A 22,529-nucleotide genomic window follows, 5' to 3' on the forward strand; every position below is an offset into this window, starting at 1 on the left:
ATTTTTTCAGTTAATCTGTACTGGGTTTCCATGCTCATTTCCCCTATTTTTTAAACATTAAAATTATATCTGCCATCATCTAACTTTCATTTAAAAGGTAATCTTTAAAAAATACTAATAATTACTATTAAATACTATTAAATGTAATCTTCCCCAAATCCCAAAATGAATCTATATTTTTTTTACACACTACCATGCCATGATGCTTAAATACGTTTATTTCAGTTTTCATTTTAATAAAAAGTTTTAGTAATTTTGTTATTTGCTTGACTTTTTATTCGTTTATTAATAGTTATATTAAGCTTACATTTATTTTTCATTTTTCATTTTAGTAATTTTAGTAATCTTATTTTATTTCAGATAGGTGCTAAGACAACCCTTATTTTCATTTATTTGTCTTATTCAAGTGTTTCATCTAATATTTAGTTTAATTTAATTTCAGCTTTATTTAAATTAATGAACAAATTTTAGTTGACAAAAACAACATTGCTATGAGCATGAAACCATCAAAATAATCTAACAAACAACTTGATCTCCAATGTAAAACCTGGGTCTTGAAGTAAAACCACCATTCTGTGTAAATCCTGTAGCAGTTGTTCCCTTTTTAATTAGTAAAATTATCAATAGCTTAAAAATCAGAGCTTCAATAAAAAAGGGTTGAACATCAAACATCCTCTCACAAACATGAATGAAACGAGTGAACAGACTGGAATAAGGGCTATAAGTCATTATTAGTAAGAGTAGTGCACAATGACATCACTCTTACCACTATGGTACCCGAGGGGCTGGCCTGCTGTCAGCTTCATTTAGACCCAGTGACAACAAACCAAAGGCCATCCCTCAACTAAAACTGAACAAATAGGCCTGTCTGGTGCCTGTAGATAAACTCACACTTTCCATTCCCATTAACAAACCAACAAACATGCTGCTGGTCAAAATTCTGTCACAATCAGAGCTGCAAATATCAATTATGCCAGTTCTAGAATTCTGTGCCTACCCTTGTGCTATCGTTTAAAAGACTTTATCTCATGCCATGATGCCATCTGGAGTGTTTCTGAAGCATATGGCCTCATATGGCATTTAGCACCCACATGAGATTGTGAGACCATCAGGACCATGGACAGCTCCCCTGTTCACAACCATCAGCACCACGGACAGCTCCTTAACTCAACTCTGTAGACTCTGCTGTAAGGTCAGTTTGATTCATCACAGACCTGATAATGAGCCAATTAGAATAACAGCATAAGCAACAGTATCATCCAAACGGCCACGCTTCACCCTGAAGATCAATGAAGCTCTATAGAAAGCCTGTTGTGCTCGTTTGTCTCTCTGGCTTTACTAGGGCTTGTGCTCTATGCAAAGAGGTCACAACTTCATTTGCTTAACAAGCTTTGTGGAAAAGAAGATTTGTAATGGCATTATCAAAATTGCAGTTCATCTAAGCCGATTTATATATAACAGCGCTTTTTGAACTCTCACTTCTATGCTTTTGGATGAATTCACCTGCTCGAAGACAAATGAGACTTTTAAGTCACAAGTCTCTAAACCAACAATGCACGCTCTTAATTAAACATAAAATGTATAGCAGGTAATTAGCACCTGTTTAAAATGACAATTACTTCATCATTCATGGTTAAACATAAGAGTAAGAGTAACATCACTATTCTTGTATCCTTTTGCTTTGCGTTTTTGAAACATTTAAAAATATGGTTATTATTATTATAAATATAAACCATTAAGGTGGTTTATTAGCCTTTATCTTCTGGAATGTTGACATTCCGTATTTAATTAAAACTTTTTAAACAGACACTTGTTTATAATTACTGTGCATGCCGTTTTTAACAACCTCATATCAAAAGAGGCAATAACTGTACATTTAAAACAAGCAAACAACTAAATACATTCATACAGTATGGTCACATCTTAAAATCATTTAAAATTAACTAAGAGTCAAAAATGGTTCAGATTAATTTATTACATTATAATGAATGAAGCTTTATATTAAGACAATATGTGTACATTTAAATAAATGATTCTACAAAATATGATGAAGAACTTAAAAGAAAGTTATTCCTTAAAATGTTCAAACTTTATACAGTAAGGTGAATCTGGAGACCTTTTGGCTTGATTGTATTCACAGCAAGTGAACTGCCACCAGAAATCAAGCAATGTCACAGCATGAGAGTGAAAATGCTGTACGATTTTTGGACTGCCCTGAGACTAAGCAACAGACGTTCTCTCCTCATGCGGGTATCCCATTAAATCCCATGGGATTAGTCTTAGCTCACAGTCAGTTTGGAATAGATTTAACTGCTCTGCTCTCTTCTCTGACCATGCCACGGGGATTTGAGTATTAAAAAGACGAGATGCTTCAACAAACCAACCTCTTACCTTGTGGCCAGGACATGACCTCCTAGCTTAAAGAGTCAAGTTAACTTCATTAAGTCACCACAAGGTTTTGATTTCAGTGAGAGTTTTGTGTTTCCCATCTCCAATTTTGCAAGAAATTTAATCTGAAATCCAAAGGATTAGGGCTACCCAGCAGCGGAATATAAATCTACTCTAAGATCACAGAGAAAGCAGAAGATATCTAGTGCTGCTCTGGACATTATTCATTCATTCACCTGTTTAATAGAAAGAAAGAAAGAAAGAAAGAAAGAAAGAAAGAAAGAAAGAAAGAAAGAAAGAAAGAATTGTTTGTGTTATTTTTTTAAATGTTGTTTCTGATTGCTTGAAAAATAGCACCACATATTTCTTTCTCCAGGTGTGTTTCACAGCAGAAACATGATGAAGTGATACAGGTTTGGAACAACAAGGGGCCGAGTACATGGATTTTCATTTTTGGTTGAGTTTCTGTTTTAAACACACAGATCAAAGAGTGCAATCCAATGTCTCTCTTCAACAATGTCTCTCCACCTTGCTGCACTGATTACATCACTTCCTCTCCCCCTTCTTATCACTTTTGACATGTGCCTCACACCTCGAGGGACACAAGTGCAAATTTGTGTTTGCGAAAATATCACAAGAACTGTAAAACAACAGCTCTGAGGAATGTAGCGAAAGCAGCTAACATGGAGCTAATTACTTTCCTGAGAGCCGTGCTAACCACCCCTTAAATGGCCTCAAACACACCAGCACTCCACACAATAACCTTCAGAAAGCACTTTATCAGCCGGCCCCATGCATATATTCATAAAGATATGCAAATGTTTTTTTTTGCACAAAAGCCTGCAGAAACACCTCAGAGAGAGCGGGAATCACTAATGAGGGGCGAAGACCTGCCTGTGATACAGATGAGAAGCAAACATATTACAGTACACCCTAAAGTACAGTTTAGTCTCTGATCAAACTGTGTGAAAGAGATCGGTGGAGTTCTTATTGTGGGTTCTGAATCCTGTGCTGCTTTCCTCAGCGCTAGACAGATTGGCTGTGCTCTCATAAAAGACACACTGCTGATATTAGTGTGTTAGTCACACAGAGCCGCAAGGCACACAGTCACACACACATCTCATCTACACGCGGCTGATAAACTGGCCTGTCAACACTCCAACTTGTGTGCTGACCTGCTGGATTTAAGACTAGCAACAACACAAATGGATACAAGCATCCACAATGTCACAGAGCGATGTTGCAGCAGGCATGAGGAAGGAGGGGCGCCCTTTCATCCTCCAAAAACTTGGGAGTCAAATAAAAAGATGCCCAGGATTACAACACAGTGTGTAACTGCAGAGCTGTGCATTTGGAAGGGTGAGCTGATTCACAGCTGTTGTGTATTAGAAGAGGCTGAACATATATCACACAGCAATGAGCTAGAGTTAATGTGCTGTAACCAGTTTGGGGATTGGGTGTCTGCTACCTAGGCAACGGAATCTGGAAGCCACAGTGACATGATGCATTCAACAGGAAGACTGACACAGTGGCGTAACCAGGCACGATGCAGCAGCCAATCAGAAAAGTGCATTGACGAGTTACCATTCAAAAGTTTTTTTTTAAAGAAATAATTGTCATATTTTTAAGAAATCATGATTACTATACTTTTATTCAGCAATAGCTTTTAATAAATGTGTAGTAAAAGTTAAAAAAAAAACTGTATCATGTTTGCTCAAAAATATCAAGCAGCACAACCACTTTTAACATTGATAATAATAAGAAAAGCTTGATGAGCACCAAATCAGTATATTAGAATGATTTCTGATGGATCATGTGACACTGAAGACTGGAGTAATGATGCTGAAAATTCAGCTTTGGCCTCACGGAAATAAATTACATCTTAAATAATATTCAAATAGAAATCAGTTATCATAAATTATTCAAAATATTTCACAATTTCACAATTCCAGTATTTTCGATTAAATAAATGCAACTTTGGTGAACATTAGAGACTTAATTTCCCCAAACTACATCATCATTAGGGCTGTGCCACAGAAAGTAAAATCAAATAGTCAAACAAGACAGACTGAATTACAGCTGGTTAGGACAACCTTATTTAAGAATATAAACTGTAAACTATAAACTGACAACAACATGTTCTGAGAAGAACCTGACATTCTCAGCCTGATCCAGGCTCACCTTCCTCAGCCTAAAAACAAAAGCTGAAAGTGACATAAGAGAAAAACTGATCTCAGGTCAAAGACTCACCATTGACTGTGAGGTGCACCCAGCTGCCGTTGTGAAAGGTGTGGTACTGCTGCTCCAGCATCAGGACCTTGCACTCGTACCAGCCCTGGTCTTCTGAGCGAACCCTCTCAATACGTAGAGATGACTTGCCATGCAGGCTGGCTCGGCCTGTGGAGTTCAGAGAAGCACAAAATATGTAAGAGATGTTCTAATGGTATCCAAAAGTAAATTGTTTAAATAAATCAGTTTGAAACACAAATATTACTCTGTTTTCATTCCAAATTACATATAAAATGATAATGAACAGATAATTAAAACATTTATTTCAATCTCAATTAATTTTATTTAAAAATTATCTGTATACTTATATATATATAAACAACATCAACAACAACGGTCTTTTAATAAATGCTACAACTTTCTGATTTATCTATTTATTTATTTATTTATTTATTTATGGTGAAATATCTTAATTCTGACCTTTCTAGATTATGCCAAAGTAACCTAATGTAATCTATTAACTATGCATAAAAACCTGTCTGTTAACAGATATGGGTGTGGTGTCATGCCATAACATACAGTATTTTTAATATGACTGAGTTTATATTTAAGCGATAAAGTGAAAAAAACACAGGCATTTTAGCGATTACTCATCTGAGCACCTCTGATTGGTCATTGCATTCATAAGCTCAGCAGCATCGTGAGTGATTGGTTAATGCACAGTGCTGAAAAAAACATCTGTTTCTGACTCAGCGCCAGCCAGCAAACACAGATTTGTATTTAGCAGCTGATGATATGATGCACTGAACGCTCTAATCATGCTGGTGTGGTTGTATTAAATATAGAAAATATTGATCGGCTATGTTTTGTCTTTTGGATGCTGCATTTAAAATCCACTTAGCTCAAAAATCTGAGGGGGCGCGTGCCCCATCACTTTGAAATGAGCATGATGTCTCTGGTGCCAGTCATGGGCAAATCCATCATGGCACTATGATATAGCTAGCTAGCTCTCTCCAAGGATCAAGCAGAAATGGGGATTTATGCCTTTTTTCTCTATATTCTGCCAACAGTGATGACAGATGGCAGGAAACAATATCAGCACAGGCAGAGGGATTGCAAGGCCTGTGTTTGTCCTCAAAACTCTTTTTTTCAATACAAAAAAAGGCAGTACCACCACCAATAGACAGTCTGAAAATAATTTGTTATGGTACCACAGCATACAAAATAAAATAATAGTAGAAGTGAAACGAGAGCGGTCAAACGCCTGGCCTATTTTTACACCTGTGAGAGAGTGTTGATGGGAGCTAGAGAAACAACATTGACATGCGATGTAAGTTAAAAGATAGTCCTCAGGAAGTGACATAATGGAGGTCAATACAGTATGGAAGCATGAAACCGCCTAATCCTACATTCATATTCTTTTCATTTTTTTCTCTTGTACTTTCTCCCTCTCACTCATTAAGTTAGAGGCACAGTTCAAACCTGTATGCAGAAGACAGAGGCAGACTTTTTTGGAGAACTTTGAAGAATTTCGCACCACTGACCTTCAAATGGTCAAAAGAAAAAAAGGAAGAAAAAAAGGGTTGGACTGAGACGAGGGTGTGTACATTATGCAGTGTTATTATTGTTCACTAAAACTAACACTTTTAAAAAATCATTTTTTGTTCACTGAAATAAAGCTAAATAAAAAATACAACAAGACTTAGAAACATTTGAAATATATACAGTACATTTAAGTTGAATAATTAAAATATAAAAAACTGAGCTAAAAAAATATATATATATAAAATTAAATTTATGCATTTAGCAGACGCGACCTACACTGCATTCAGGCTAACAGTTTTTACCTAACATGTGTTCCCTGGGAATCGAACCCACAACCTTGCTCTACCACTTTGATATATATATATATATATATATGTGTGTGTGTGTGTGTGTGTGTGTGTGTGTATGTGTATATAAAATTTGACAAAAGCACATAACAAAATATTAGGACTTGAACATAAATTAAAAAGAAAATGAAAAATAATATATGAATAAAAAATTAAATATAATAATAAATAAAATAATAGTATATAAATAAAATAAAATTATTTTATACATTTGAATTTAAATAGTAAGGGTTTTGCTGTAAAGCTGTAATTAAAATAATTCAGACATGCTTTGATGCATGATGGGAACCAGAGTCCTGCCTCCAACACCACAGGCCTTTTCTGTGCAGTTTCTGGGGAAAACGAGACTAAAACTTTTCAAGCATCACTGTTTCAGCTCTACTTAGAATGAATGAATAATACAGTGTATCTCAGATATGTGGACGCTTTATCATCTCTCAATCTCATGGTTACACAAAAACCCAATACATGGGATTCATATGGCGTCATTTGGTGACAAGCAGGCTTTTTGTGGTGGGCATTTGATATCTATGCCTGAGTTATGCTGGACGCACGCCAGTCACTATTACAGCAGGGGTCTCACACACTAAGACACAGAGCTACTGTAGATGTGCAGAGTAGAGCCATTAATCGGGAGGAGGCAGTGGCCAGTATAAGGCCAGAGGTCAGAGGAAATACACTGCTGAATGAGACCTCATGTATATACAGGTCACAAGGCCATCTATGGACATTATGGATCCTGCTCAGCGGAACAAAAAGACATGTTCAACTTGTGTTTCCTGTGTGGAATGATAGAAATAGAACAGTATGTTCATATTACTGCAACAAACAAAGATGTTATGATTTACTCACCCTCAAGTCATCCTAGGTGTATATGATTTTCTTCTTTCAAATGAATACAATCAGAGTTATATTAAAAATGACCTGACTCATCCCAGATTTACAGTGGCAGTTTCTAATAAGAATTTCAAAAAACTTCTAATAAGATTTCAACTCAGGTTTCAAGCACCAGAAGAGCAACTGTCTTTGAGATTAATTCATTTCTTAATTTGTTTAAAAAATATATACAACTCAGCACCGAACAATCGCTGCTGGAAATTCAGCTGTGGATTCAGGATGAGAGAAAGTGAAAAAAAAAAAAAAAACACGTTCCAATCCCATTAACATTCACTCTGAGTGAGAGCCATTAAAATTGCATATCCTGCCCCAAGCCACATCTGATAAACTATCACAGTTTCTTTGCTTTTATGAATCTGACATGCTCTTAAATTATGCCCTTTCTGTTTCCACTCCTTATCAATGATGTAATTCATCTCAATTAGGAAGAAAAGGATCATATTTGATCTCCCGCGCTCCCCTCCACTCCATCTCAAAACCCCTTTCATCTGTTTGGCTGATGCTTTACTCTTGAGATCAGCACCTACAGTATTCCACTTGTCCACAGATCTGGACCGTCAGATACACAGGAGCAAAATATAAGAGCATTCTTCAAACCAGCCCACGCGTTTTGATTCATAATCTATTGACACGGCTGCAAGACTGCAAATAATGACCTCAGACCAAACAGACATTTACTGTTCACTAATTTCATGTGACAAATCAGAGCCACATGAGAAAAAAATAAGTATAGAACAACAATAATTGAAGAAAAATTACATTGCAATAGTATTTATCTCAGAAACCAGGCCAAATTATGTTTTAATACAATTTATTGGGCATGTTGGTTCATGAAAAAGCTTCATTCATGCAAAATGAAAAATAAAATAAAATTAAATGTTGCATTGCAAAAATGCAAAACAAATCTGCCTGAAAAAAAAGAATGTATAAAACATGAGTGAATTTCCATTATTAAATGTAATAATTAATTATTTAATTAAAAACATATTTACAACACTGTCCAAATGATACAAAGTGGCATTATTTCTGTGGAAAATATAATAAAATGTAGTGGAAGTCCGAGCTCACCGGCGTACTCGGGGTCCACGTGAGGAGGGTAGAAGCGGAAGTTGATGAAGAAGGGGATGGGCACTCCAAACTTGAACCACTCCACCACGTAGGGCTGGCCGTTGAGTGGGTGAACCACGTCACATCCCAGAATCACGGTCTCCCCTGCGCGGGCCGTCACAAACTGAGGCTCCTCTCTGACTCCGTGGGCACCTGTGAGAACATATGGACTTTCATGAGGATAGGATTGTACCAAACACTCTGAAACTGCTTTGGGGAGCAATGATTCATCTAACAGATGAAACAGACTTTGGTTAGTAGATCAAGTAGGCTTGTAGACTAAAGCATTGACTCAAGTTCTATTCTGTATAAATGAACTTGTACGGATATCCTGAAACTATTTTACTTACAGTATCAATATACACACACATTCATTCTCTATTCACTACGATGACAACTATACTGTTTTTTTGTGTGAGTGAGTTTTATTAAAATCACAATTTTGTAAAAAGCTATATAAGCGATAACACAGTATCATAGAGACTTAATGAAATAGAAAACTGCTATCCACCGTTCAACCTTTGCTACAGTAACCATGATATCCAAGCTTATCTTGCACACAGCAAATAAATAGGTAATCAAAACTGATTCATCAAATATAACATTTGCATTAGAAAGGATACGAAAACAGTCTGGCTTAATCCAAGCCCAGGTGGACTAAAATTGATTTATTCAGTATGTAATTTTCTTTGTGAGGCACATAACATACAAAAATCTGGGGAATCAAATGAGTGACTCACAACTGTGATTAGATATAGTCAGCTGATGCTTCTCCTCTCTCTCTCTCTCTCTCTCTCTCTCTCTCTCTCTCCATCCTTATAATGAGGTGATGATGAGAGCCGGAGTGCCTCCAGCGCGTTCCCGTGCATATACCCAAGACTCCCGCTGCACCCACTACCTACTGCAGCAGCGCCTGCTGATTGGCTGCTGGTGACATCACCAGTGAGCAAAACAAGCCTTGCTATGACTTCACTGTTTGCACAACTGAGAGCAACAAGCGGTTAACAAGCTGCTCTCTCTCCTCTCCCCTCCAGATTTACTCCCGTTTACAATGAAAGACACAAGGGATCGAGCCAGTCAAACCACTTGAGCTCAGAGAGAAAAATGATGTCAATTTACAACAGAGAGAACTTGAGCATTCTGTGCGCTAAAAATCCAAGTGGTCCATGTTTTTTAATAACAACTTTTTTCGGGCAGAATACAGTTGCATGTGCCCCTTTAAAACAAACAAATATTAAATAAATAAATTGGAATTAAGTTGCCCAATTATTAACATTTGAATTTACATTTATTCATTAGCAGCCAGCTACTTATCCAGATCACTATTTCTGATATTAATGTGTAGTTATTATTAGTAGTAGTAAGTGAAAGGAAAATCAGATCATTTAACTGACTCTCTCGCTTGATCTCGTGCATCAAAATTAACTTATCTTCAAAAGCCATTTTGTAAGTTTGATGGTTGTTATATTTTATTAGATTTTCAACTGCTTTTAAATGAATCAATATAATATAATATAATATAATATAAATTGAAAACCGCCATCAGTAGATGTTGGAAAACTGGATTTCAGAGTTTTGCCCAAGTACAACAATCTTATCATCAAATTCGCACAAATATACTGTGGAAAAGCACCAATATATAAGTCATACATTAACAATCTAGCAGCATATGAACTTTACAGATCTTGCTCAACATTATAAATGCAGCAGAAGGCTGGAGGCACCGTACTTCTTTTGAAAATCCCACTTAGGAAAGTAGGTCAAAGTAACCCGTAAGTGTTTCGAGATTGTACAGGATTTGATTCAGAACAGTGTGTTTCTCTGAAAACTCTGAATCAACACCCAATAGTCTAATATTGCCATCTATTTCAGCCAGCAACAAAGTCAATATAGCAAGAAAATGTTGAAATCTTATTAAACAAATATCTATATACAGGAAATGTTCCAGTAAGTGTTTTATCATCATTGTGGCAGTTCTTTAAATACACAAAATAAAGGCTACTGGCTATTACAAATATATACTTTTTCAATACAATGTCACTACATGAAAAAAATTGGAACATTCAAACAAATATCATTAAATTAACATATTTCACCTGTTCAATTAATATTCATGTTAATCAGTTTTAAAACACTGTTTTTTTTTTGTTTTTGTTTTTTAAGTTTGTTGTGCTTAAAAAAACGAATCAAGCATCTGTGTTAGCATCCATCAAGCATCTGACTATTTCAGAAGTCTTGTCAGATTGTTGTGTAACTAATGAGTGGTGATGAGAATTTCTGATTTGCAGAGTAAAAATCACACGCAGCAAATAAACAGCATGGATCCTGACTGTGCAATTACAGCTGAATGAGCTCACTGTCTGACAGAACAACCCGATGACAAGTTAAAATGGTCTGTGTATGACTTGGGAAGAAAAGAAAAAGGTGTAAAGACTGCAAATGGGCAAATCCAAAGAAAAAGAATAAAAACTCAGCTGTACAGTGCAAATTAAATGACATTACCTCCTCTTGGTGAACAATAGGCTGTAGCTTCCCCATTCATCTGTATCAGAGGATTCTGACAAGGCTGATAAAAAAACTACATATCATGGTGGCTTTGAACACTAATGATGCTCTAATGGAAGGGAAGGACTTGACCTAGTTTGGCTGGATCACACTACCCCTGCCATTGATCACTCACAGAGTTCACACAAAACCCTCAGAGACTCAGTCTCTCTGTTGTCAAACTGCCCAAGCTGAGTCCCGACCAGCTCTTGACTCCTCCAGCAGAGCCGCGTTCTGATTTCAGGTGACTTACAACAATCTTATGATTACAGTTTGGGAAGAATACAGAGGATTTTGAGCTAATTAGTTAATGATTCCTGGATATCGTTAATGTTACAGTTTCATTCAAATGTTGATAATTAGATTATTTCATTCTACTGCGTATGCAGACCATAAATAACTGAAATTCTCTCTCCTTCATAACAATTAACTGAAAACTATATTTATTGATAAGACTACATACAATGGATGCTATAAGAAGACCCAAAAAGAATCTGCACTTATTTTGTAATGTCTTTTATGCTTATCGTGAAGGAAATATTTGGACAGAGTTAAATGAATAGTTTACCAAAATATGTTCATTTTGAATCATTGTGTGATCAGTTGTTCAGAAGTACTCATTTAGTAATCAGACTGATTCAGCTCTCAAGTTCAAATCACTGATTCAATTGGAATGGAAACAATTATCATTGAAAAATGACTTCAATTTTGATCTGTTTCTAACAATAAGCTATCATATACCTTAGTATGTAGATTTAACTACTAATATCATAATACTTCAAACGATTGGGGTCAGAACGATTTTATTTTTATTAACTAATACATTAATTCAGCAGGGAGGCATTACATTTTACATAAATGCTGTTCTATTCATCAATACATCTGGAAAGAAACAGATTTCTACACTGATAATAATAAGAAATCTTTCTTGAGCACCAAGTCAGAATGATTTCTGAAGACTAACAGGAATGGCTTCTGCAAATTCAACTTCACATGAATTCATTTTAAGATATAGTACAAGCCCCAAAATAAATTTTTCTTATTCGTCCTGCTTTAAGGTTTTCAGGTTTAGTTCAACAGGTCTACTTTTAACTTCAGTCATAAGTGCTCATAAGTGTAGCACAACCAGACTACAATTAGTCTATAGTTGAATATCATAAATTACTTAAAAAGCCTAATTGTTTCGTACTTCTAAAAGTATGCTTCCTCAAATTAGCTAGCTATGTTGCTACTGCTCGCTACAGTTTTGTTAACAGCTTGTAGTTTAAAAAAATGACTTAAAAATTGCCACTAGTATAGATAAATCGTAAAGGTTTGGAAGCTACAGTTTTACAGTGCTTTAGAGATACAACACTGTCACAAAGTTGTGATATTGTATGAGAATTCATTATTTCAGAAAGTCCAAGTGGTATTTGACACCAACATAATAACTTTTAAACTTGAATTGTAATCCCATAATAATCCTTTTCATTCTATTCCTCTAAAGTGCCAAGTCATTCCAGAATGATTTGACATTGAGGTACATCCCGGGATCTTATCAGTCTATAGAAAATGTACTGTACATATGAGACCTAGAAAAATAAAAGGCAATATAGTAGTTCGACATACCCATTACTGATATAACATTAATACTTTTTTATTACTTATATTTTAATTTAATTTTAAATAATTAGTACTGAGCAATGAGCAAGGCACCAAACCCCCAACTGCTCCCCTGGCGCCACAGCATTGGCTGCCCACTGCTCCGGGTGTGAGTGTGTGTGTGTGTGTGTGTGTTTGTCCACTTCTCACTGCTGTTTGTGTGGACTTGGATGGGTAAACTGCAGAGCACAAATTATTGTTTGTGTACACAGAAACGTCCTTTCCTTCAACTTTAGCATCACAAGCCAATTGGAACATGAGTATCATAAAAATACTTAATTCAGTACTTAATTCTGACAAATGGTTTAATCCATTTTCTTTCATTAGGTTCATGCACTTTTAAGACTGAACGACACAGCACTTTTCATGGTAGACCAGCAAATATTGCTTTATATTCCCTAACACATTTGCTTCTTTTTTAATATAATTCGATTCAAAACGATTACATTGTATATACAGTAATGCCTAAGACTATGTTTTCTAGAAATTCGGATGGCAGTGAAAAGTCTGAAGAAAATCAAAACAAATTACTAGAAATTACTTTGGCAAATCTCATCTGCATTTGACCTGCAATGAGAACTCCAGACTATGGCTCAGCTTGTAGAAATGCTAACCTACCATTAAAAACAACAATGCTAAACACTTAACACTTAAAATGCAATGATGGAAAATCACTTAATTGGATGTTTTTCATCCCTCTAGCACAGTGCTCTGAAAGAGAAGGAAATAGAGAATATAATTAATATAGTGTACATACAATGTTCAACGCAGGGGCACAATCACTTTTTCAGACTGGCTGGTGGATTTTTCAACAGTGAAGAAGAAACACAGGAGACAAGAAAGATGATAAGATAGATAAGAACGTGTAAAAATGCTCTAAACCTGAACCATCTGTGGGGCGTAAACTGATCATATGTCAACACAACTGATTGTGTTGGAAAGTTTTTGGTGTCTTTTTCTGTTTTTGAGTCATTTTTGTTCCATTTAGGGACAATGCATGAAGTAGATTAGCACATCAATAAGTAGGACCTTGATTTCACTGAAGCACTAAACATGTACAAAACCGATGTGTGTTTAATGTGAAGGGTGTCTTGAAGGTGAATCGCTGGCTGTGTGGTCAAGAAACCTGATCTTCTGAAAACTCAGAATGAGCTAAAGAGGGCTGAAATCCTGCACTGAAAAATACCATATAAATCTTGTTAAGTAAAAAAAATATTCCCTTGTATTTTTGATGTGACAACTGTTAGACGCATCTTATTTCTCGTTTCACTGCCAGTTCTCTTTTCAATATCCCACAGTTGTTGTGAGCGTGCGTTGTCAGGGCGGCAGAGGTTAATCTATCCTCCAGAGAGATGCCACATGATTAAGATCCAGCTCCACAAACTCCTCTGAGTATAGTCTGATTTCCTCCCCAACTCTCACAGGCAGCGTTCACTCCTCCTTTAGGCATGTGTGTAAATGACTCTGTAGTAATGACGTTAGAGGCTGACTCAATAACAGGCCAGGCAGAAACAGAAACAAAATATTGGTTTCCACTAATGAGGTCTTAAAGCTTTAAAAAAGCTTTAAGCACTTGTGAAATTCCATTAAGCTAAACTGGGCTCATTTGCCAGCAAATACAGCAAATCTTACAATGGTGGGTGCACTGTAATATAATGTATGAGATTTTGCACATATCCAGGCATCTATGGCAGACACCAGCTGCTAATCCTATATTTTTGGGGAAATGTTGACTGTATTCAATCCTCTTAGTCAGCAACTTTTCATGCTGAAGAGTCAGTGATTAATCTGCAGCCTTCCAGCATCACTGTTAGGGGCAGTCGTGGCCTAATGGATAGAGAGCAAGACTAGTAACCCGAGGTTTGTGGGTACAAGTCTCAAGCTCAAGTGAGACCCTTGATCAACACCTTGGGTGCTGCATCATTGGCTGCCCACTGCTCTGGGTGTGTGTGCACTTGGATGGGTTAAATACAGAGCACAAGTATTCCGAGCATGGGATGTCATATGCCGCGTGTCACTTTACTTTCACATTCTACAACTGAAACAGCAGATCCAAAATAATTTACTGGAAAATCTCTGCACATTAATGATTAAACATGCTCTGTGTAGGAAATATGGGAGTGAAAGATTAGTGGTTTCAAAACCTTAATAGGCAGTTACTTTCTGTAACATCCAAACTGTCAGGGTATCTCATAAATGATCGTTACCAAATGCTCTAATACAGAGGCAGAACTCAAAAATTGCACTTTGCATGGGAAACTCCAAATTGATCACTGATTTTAAAGGGGTTTGAAATTAGCATGTCAGTATGTTAACAACACGATACTCTAATACTTTTCAATATTCAACTATGTTTACATATAATGAGCATTTATCTCATCTTTTTCACTGATCATAATGCATTTTTGAATCGTTTTCACCATGAAGAATAATATATTTGCCAAAATGAGGTATTCTAGTGTAATTAAGATGTCTTCCAGAGGGAATAATTGTCTCTCAAGGTGTAATGGCTGACAATTGTACTTTGTTTCTTTTTGAAAAGTTAAAATGAAGAGTTAAAATGTCCAATAAATAAAACTTCTTAAAACAAATGTTTTGCATATTTGAGTGGATTTAATAAAGTAAAGTATCCAAATCCCACAATGTATTTCTCAATGGTGTGCACTAAGAAAAAAGAGGGAAAACTATACAGTACTTCTGGGATGGGATGATTAAAACCTATTATCCCCTGAAACCTGCACATGCTAACACATGCACCATGCTTTTAACCAGAAAATGTCGATGACATACAAATGCTCATTTAAAAAAAAAAGTACAAGGCATTTTCTTGTACTTTTCTCTTTACACATTTTTACTCAAAAAAGCAGTGCTAGTCAATACAGCAATTCCCGGGATCACCTTTCAAAAAAACAGGTCATTGATCTTATCGAATACCAAAATAACTGAGACAAAAAAAATTAACTGTATCTAAATATATTCCCAAACACATGCACATTTGGATTAGCAATGGCAGAAGACACCTACGATGCTCAGCAATGGCTAGCATTATATAAGCAGCAATTGAATTCTCTGGCAATATATCTCTCTATTTCTATCTGACAGCAATTCCCTGTTTACCTCCCCTTCACCTTTTCACTGTGTGCACCTAGTATGCTTTCCGCATGCTTTAGTTCATTCCACTGCACTCTGGAGAACAAGACAGACCAGAAAACATGCTAACAGTAGCAAACTAGCTCAGCAAACTGTTTTCATTTGTTACAGCAACTGGCTAAACAGTCAGTAAGCTGTTTCCAGACAAAATTGTTTGTTGGTCCAATGAAAGTAGCAGTTTTGGACAGATGCACGTCTCAGCTTAGACCAGCTTGAATTTCCATGCTGCTAGTTTAGTGCTGGTCTATCTGGTGTGATAATGCTCATCTGCACTGTTCAACAGACATTAGCAATGCAGAAATGTGTCTGTTCCACACACAGAACACATGGTCTTTTCTTCTCCCAAAAACAGGGGCTAAAAGATGGCTTGGTATCAATCTGTCAGAAAATCACACTTTGTACACAGCAAGATGGCACAGCGAATGTCTCCTGACAACATTCTCCCATCTGGCTCTGCAGCACTGTGAAGAAGCAGTACCCTAGTCTAGTAAGTCTGCTGATCTGCTCTTAAATCAGCCAGTTTAATGGCTACATGTCACGCTGTCTAGTCTCTGTTTCCTTGGGTGTCCACTAGTGGGCTCACTTCCCCTTAGGCACTTCACCGTAGGCACTAGAATTCCTCTAGTCTTGTCCTGTCATCACAGTAATTGCACTCCTGCTAATTGCACCAGGTACAGTCACTTTATCGTCATTAGCCTCCCTATAAATACCAGTCTTTTCCTGTTGTTTAGATGGAGTCCTTACCCTTCGAGTATCCAGCCTTCTCGTCCCCCGAGATTCTTCCTGGTCTGCTCATCCTCCGAGTCCTCTCGTTTCCCGAGTTCATTTTCCTGTCCCTTTCCTTTGTTTGTTTATTTTGGACTGTCTTTTTGGTTTTGACCTTGGCTTGTGTTGACTACTATTTGGATTATCCCTTAATAAAGACATCTACGATTGGATCTCTCTCTCTCTCCCTGTGTCTCTCTGGGTCACGATCGTTACACTACATTAAAGGAACATTCCAAAAACAAATTAAGCTTAATCAAAAGCATTTGTGGCATTATGTTAATACAACTTCTCCTTCCAGTTCTCTTTAAAAAAAAGTTGGTTCTTACATCGGAAGTGAATAGGACGAAACTGTCATTCAATACTCACTGTTTCGGCTGTATAGCCATAAATGTGAAGAATTGTTCACTCACCTTTTCTGTTCAATGTTATATCAAATTTTACAACTTTGTTGACAATATAATGCATAAACCTAAAAAGAATGTCTGCTTTTAAATGTCATAAAAAATTATGGATGTAATTATTCACTCAGCTCACGATTTAATTCAATTCACGATACTGATTTCAAGATTCATTTTTCTCACAATTTTTTTAAACAAAATTAGATTTAAGACAAATAATAAATGAAAAGGTGTCCTTTTATTATTGCTTGGACAAAATGCTGCACATTTCTTTGTGAAACAGATATATGTCAAATAACGAAACTAAATTGAAATTTTAAAATAAATCTAGTCAAATAAATAAGACAAAAAATGTTGTCATCATAAACAAAGGCTTTGCCTGTGCTCTTTCCATTCAAAATTATAGACAACCACTGCATTTGAATCACAGTACAAACAAAGATGCTGAATACATGTGTTACGTTTATGAACTTTATTTCCTTATTTGGTCTTTCTGTTTTGCTAATTGACTGATCCCCACCTGTCTTCAGCTCCCTGATTACCTCCTGTGTTCTCAAATACCCTGTCTGTTCAGTTCTTCGTCGTCCGTGATTATTGTAACCTATTTATTTAAATTCAGTTGATGTTATAATGATGTTAATGGGTTGTATATAGTCTGTAATCTCCTTCGATGTTCAGTAAACTCCTCATTTGATCAAGACCCTCCTCGAGCACTTTATTCCTACACCAGTTAATACCCAATTGTAACAGAATCACGGACCAAAAAAGTTTAGTTAGCTGCGTTTTTCTTTTTCTTTTTGGTTTTTGTTCTCATCCCTCTTCCGGAATGGCGATTCCAACTCCTATGCCTGGAGCAACTGGACTGTTCGCTGGAGGACCATACCAGGGACTTTCTTGATCTGGCGTGCCTTACCCACTTCCCCGACTGCTCGCTCTCTAATTTCTATTACACCGGCCTGAGCGAGCGGTGTAAGGCACGCCTACCAGCGAACGGTCCCCGAGAGGATTTTGCCGTCTTCGTGGAGTGGGTGCTCGAGAAAAATGGATCCACATTTACCATCTGCACCACCGAAGAGGATATCTCCAGCCCCACTCCCGAACCACGCCATCACGCAGCATGGAGCCAGAGCCCACCGCGGCCGAAGAGCCAAAGCCTTTCGCCGAATGGTAGCAGGACCACGAGAGCACGACTGGCCAGGTGTGTGAGCCGGCAACAACGTGCGTCGTGGGAGTTTTAGTGGAGATCGAGGGCGTGGAGGAAAGCCCTGCCACACTTCTACTACTGAGGGTGAGCTGTATATCGTTTCTGAAAGTTGTATGGAGCAATTTATGGACCTTATGGACTGGTTTATGGAGGTAATTCCTGAATCCCCTGTTTCTACGCTGGTTCCATCCAGCCCTGATCCTCCTGTATACCCTCTCAGTCTCCCGCTCTCACCTCCTCCAGTCAGTTCATCTGCTCCATTTCCGCTGGTTCCGCCCAGCCCTGAATTTTCTGTTTCTCCGCTGGTTCCGCCCAGCCCTGAATTTTCTGTTTCTCTGCTGGTTCCGCCCAGCCCTGAATTTTCTGTTTCTCTGCTGGTTCCGCCCAGCCCTGAATTTTCTGTATTTCCTCCCATCCTCCCTCTCTCATCTCCTCCTAAACCAGCCAGTTCCTCGACCTCACCTCTGCTGGTGCCAGTCAGTCCCGCAGCTCACCCTCAGTCCCCTCCATCTGGGCACAGTGGTTCGCCGCAGGACCTCCAGTCTCCAGCTCCGCCTTGGTGTGTGGATTCCCTGTCTCCGCCTCCAGCCTCCGAGCCCTGGACTCCTCCTCAGTCTTTCGACCCAGCGGCTCCGCCTTGGCTCTTAGCTCCCTCATCTCCACCGAGTCCCTCCGGCTCCACCTTGGTCAGTCGTCGACCATCCGCCACCTCTGGACTGCATTCCTCTGGCTTCACCTCGTCACTCCATCCCTCCGGCTCTGTCAGGCTCCTCCTTCCCTCTGGTTCCACCTCCATCCTCAGTTAATCCGGCTCTGCAGTGGTCTTCCAGAGCCCTGCCTTCGCCTTGGTTGCCTGAGTCTTGTGCTCCGCCCTCCGGATCCTCGGCTTCACCCTGGCTCCGCGGCTGTGCTGCTCCATCTTGGGCTCCTCACCCACCGGTGCAGTCTCCATCTGTCGGCCCCCTGGTGTCGTCGGCTCCTTCTCCACCATGGCTCCTCCTGCCGTTGACTCCACTGTGGATCTCCATCCTGGCTGGTCTCTGGAGGACCATCTGGCTCCTCCTGCTCCGGGCTCCTCCCTGGCTCCTCCCTCCATCCACTCCGCACTGGTTCCTAGCTCCTTGTTCCCTCTTCGCCTGCCCCTTGCCTGCCCAATGCCCGCCTCCAGAACCCCCACCCTCCCTCCGCTGGTATTCCTCTTGCGGTGCGAGGACGCACCGTTCCGGGAGGGGGCGAACTGTAATGTTTATGAACTTTGTTTCCTTATTTGGTCTTCCTGTTGTAGTTTTGTTAATTGATTGATCCCCACCTGTCTCCAGTTCCCTGATTACCTCCTGTGTTCTCAAATACCGTCTGTTCAGTTCTTCGTCCGTGATTATTGTAACCTAACCTAATGTGATGTGAGTTCAGTTGATGTTATAATGATGTTAATGTGTTGTATATAGTCTGTAATCTCCTTCGATGTTCAGTAAACTCCTCATTTGATCAAGACCCTCCTCGAGCACTTTATTCCTACACCAGCAAATACCCAACTGTAACAACATGCAGCATGAGCAGTTTAAAAAAAAATCTAAATTATATAATTAGAAATTTTAAAATAAAAACCGAATGCTCTGACTTTTTGTGAAACTATGCTACAGTACATAAAATCCTCCCCCAACTGTACTGCGATTTGTTTAGCATCTCAAGCGATTTGAATCGTCACATGTTTGTATCGATTTTCATCTGGCTCGTGGTGAATCGTTACATCCCTAACTTCCACTGTAAGTACTTCATCATAATGTAACCTTACTTTAAAAAATAATAATAATAATAAATGATATAATATTAAACATGGAACTAAAACCCAAGGAATATGTTACTTTGGGTTTTATGTGTATGATAAGCCACAAGGTGGCTACTAACCCAGCCTGCTGTTTCACAGAGGAAAAAGAAACAATGAGACGCGCACACTGATGAGAGCTTGTGTGAGGCGAAGATATTAAAAGAAAAAAAATTTCCGCAAACACTACAGAAGAATTAATATTTCTTCTGTGCATGTGTCGAGCATCTGTGTTAGTTGGGGTGTGTTTGATACTGTATGTGAACACCTTTCCTTTTAAACTGTTGGCGCTATCTCCCTTTATAAGTAGACTGTGGGACTGACCTCCCGCACCACTCTCTAAAAGCAAGATGGTGGACCACAGTACGGAGCTTTCTACTAAATGGCAACTTCCAAAGAAAAACATGTTATTCTGTAAAAAAAGAAAAGAAAACAAGGCCTTTGACAAAGAGAGGAATATAAGACCAGAATAAACATTGGTCTGGCTTTCCTGAGATGAAGAGCCCTTTGAGCTGCTAAAGGATCCAATTTGACTCATAAATTGTAATAGCTACATTATTAACATGTGGACAGTGTTACAATTACAGCATAATGGTTACCAGGTCACTTGACATTGTTAACAAAAGCCGAAGGTCACTTGACATTGTTCACAAAAGCTGAAGGTCACTTGACATTGTTCACAAAAGCCGAAGGTATCTCAATTTCGTTATATATCCTATTTTCTTAATTTGTTGCAGAGGGGGGGGGGGGTAAAAGGAGGGTGTAGGTGTGGTCAAAGTGCATGTTTCTTTTGGTTTGAGATGTAGTGCTCCTACGTGACATCTAGTGGTTGAAAAATCATATATAGCCCCTTTAATTAGTATAATTTTTTCCTTAAAATCTTATTAGTGGTCTGGTTGATTTCTTAGCGAAAGAAGCAGGTGTATGATTGGGGTGGAAGGTTGGATAGTTTGGATTTGAAGGGAAAAGTTTATCAAATATAGGCACCATAGCATGAGAAGGAGAAGAGGCAGTTCAGGAGGGCCTGATTCATCACAGTCAGAATCCTGCCTGTGTCACGTCCCGTGCCAGGCTTCTGCCGCAGTACACAGTGAGCAAACACATGGACTCGTGGCGAATGATGAATCTAATTTGAACAGATCTATAGTGCAGCCAGACAGATTGAGAGGGATGGATGCACAGATAGTGATCACTCAGAATTGATTGCCCTCTGAAGGATGGTAGCGGAGGAGAGAAAAATGAGGGCTGGGGAGAAAAGCGAGAGGGGCGGCAACAGCGAGAAAGAGAGTATCCTGGGAAGAGAGCCTGGGGTACAGTACTGAAGTATCTCATGGCCAGAGTATGAATGTTTAATGGATGTGGTGGAGCAGGGCGGGAGGAGGCAGAGTCTGCTCCATCAATGGACAGCTTGAAAAATGAGATGCAAGGGGAAGCAGTCCGGTAATGGGGGACGGGGAGAGAGGCGATCAGTACGCTGGCTGGCTGGCTGGCTGCCGAGCCCACGCACGTCAGCGGAGTCACACGCTCACACATGCTCTCTACATCTCTGTCAATTCCTTGTGAAGTCCAGCAGCTTTTTCTGACACACACGATACAGCAGGATCTGAGAGCGCACATGTAGTCTGGCATCTCGATGAGGATGGTGTCCTGTATGACACTGTGTATTTAGCAGACATGAAGTGATAACATTACAGACAGATCTTTTCCATATTTCTCAGAGATTTTGTCCTAATCAGCCACGGTTTATGCAGCCTCATGCTGAGTAGCCCAGCCAACACTGAAATCTCATTCTATACTATTTTGACAAAATAAATTAATTACTAAACACTAAAATCAGTCATTTTTTCTAAACACGGTCATCAATGCTAAAAGGGAATTTAGGCATCACTGCATTATAAAGTGCAGTATACATTTTTTTTATTATTATTATGAGATTTTATACAAAGTTAATTTAACAGAGTTATTCAATTATTAGTGTTTTAAAAATTAACTTAAGACTAGGAAATGAGCATTTAATAAAAACCATTAAATATCCAAGTAGCTGATATACGCTAATAAATTTAAAAAATCTCTAAAATTAGCCAACAATACTGATATACTGTCCATACTTCAAATCTTAGCCATCAGTGTACAGACAAAATAAGACTGATTGTTAGTTTAGAATCATATATTGCATAATAAATACATTAAGCTGCACCAAATAAAAAAACGACCGAAATATCACAAACTGCAATTTTATTCCTTTGATGTCTATGCTGATTTTCAGCATCATTACACCAGTCTTCAGTGTCATATGATTGTTCAGAAATCATTATAATATGTTGATTTGATGCTCAAAAAAAATAAAAATAATAATAAATAAATAATCAATATTGAAAACAATGCTACTTAATATTTTTGAGGTAACTGAAATACATTGTGTTAAATAGAAATAATAAAAAAATAGAAATTTCAAAAGAACAGCATATAATTGAAATAAAAATACTTTG

The 22,529-nt window shown here is 38.2% G+C and overlaps 1 protein-coding gene across 1 annotated transcript in view; it reads right to left on the reverse strand.

The window, feature by feature from the left end:
- Positions 1-22,529, reverse strand: part of LOC113092292 (protein turtle homolog B-like) — an 86,465-nt gene that overhangs the window by 59,189 nt on the left and 4,747 nt on the right. The window contains exons 2-3 of the mRNA XM_026257872.1: positions 8,475-8,666; positions 4,639-4,785 (exon numbers count right to left, since the gene is read on the reverse strand). Of these exons, the coding sequence (XP_026113657.1) occupies positions 4,639-4,785; positions 8,475-8,666 (339 nt within the window). The remainder of the gene's footprint in view (positions 1-4,638; positions 4,786-8,474; positions 8,667-22,529) is intronic.

Source organism: Carassius auratus, unplaced genomic scaffold, assembly GCF_003368295.1.
Source record: "Carassius auratus strain Wakin unplaced genomic scaffold, ASM336829v1 scaf_tig00214548, whole genome shotgun sequence".
Lineage (NCBI taxonomy): Eukaryota > Metazoa > Chordata > Actinopteri > Cypriniformes > Cyprinidae > Carassius > Carassius auratus.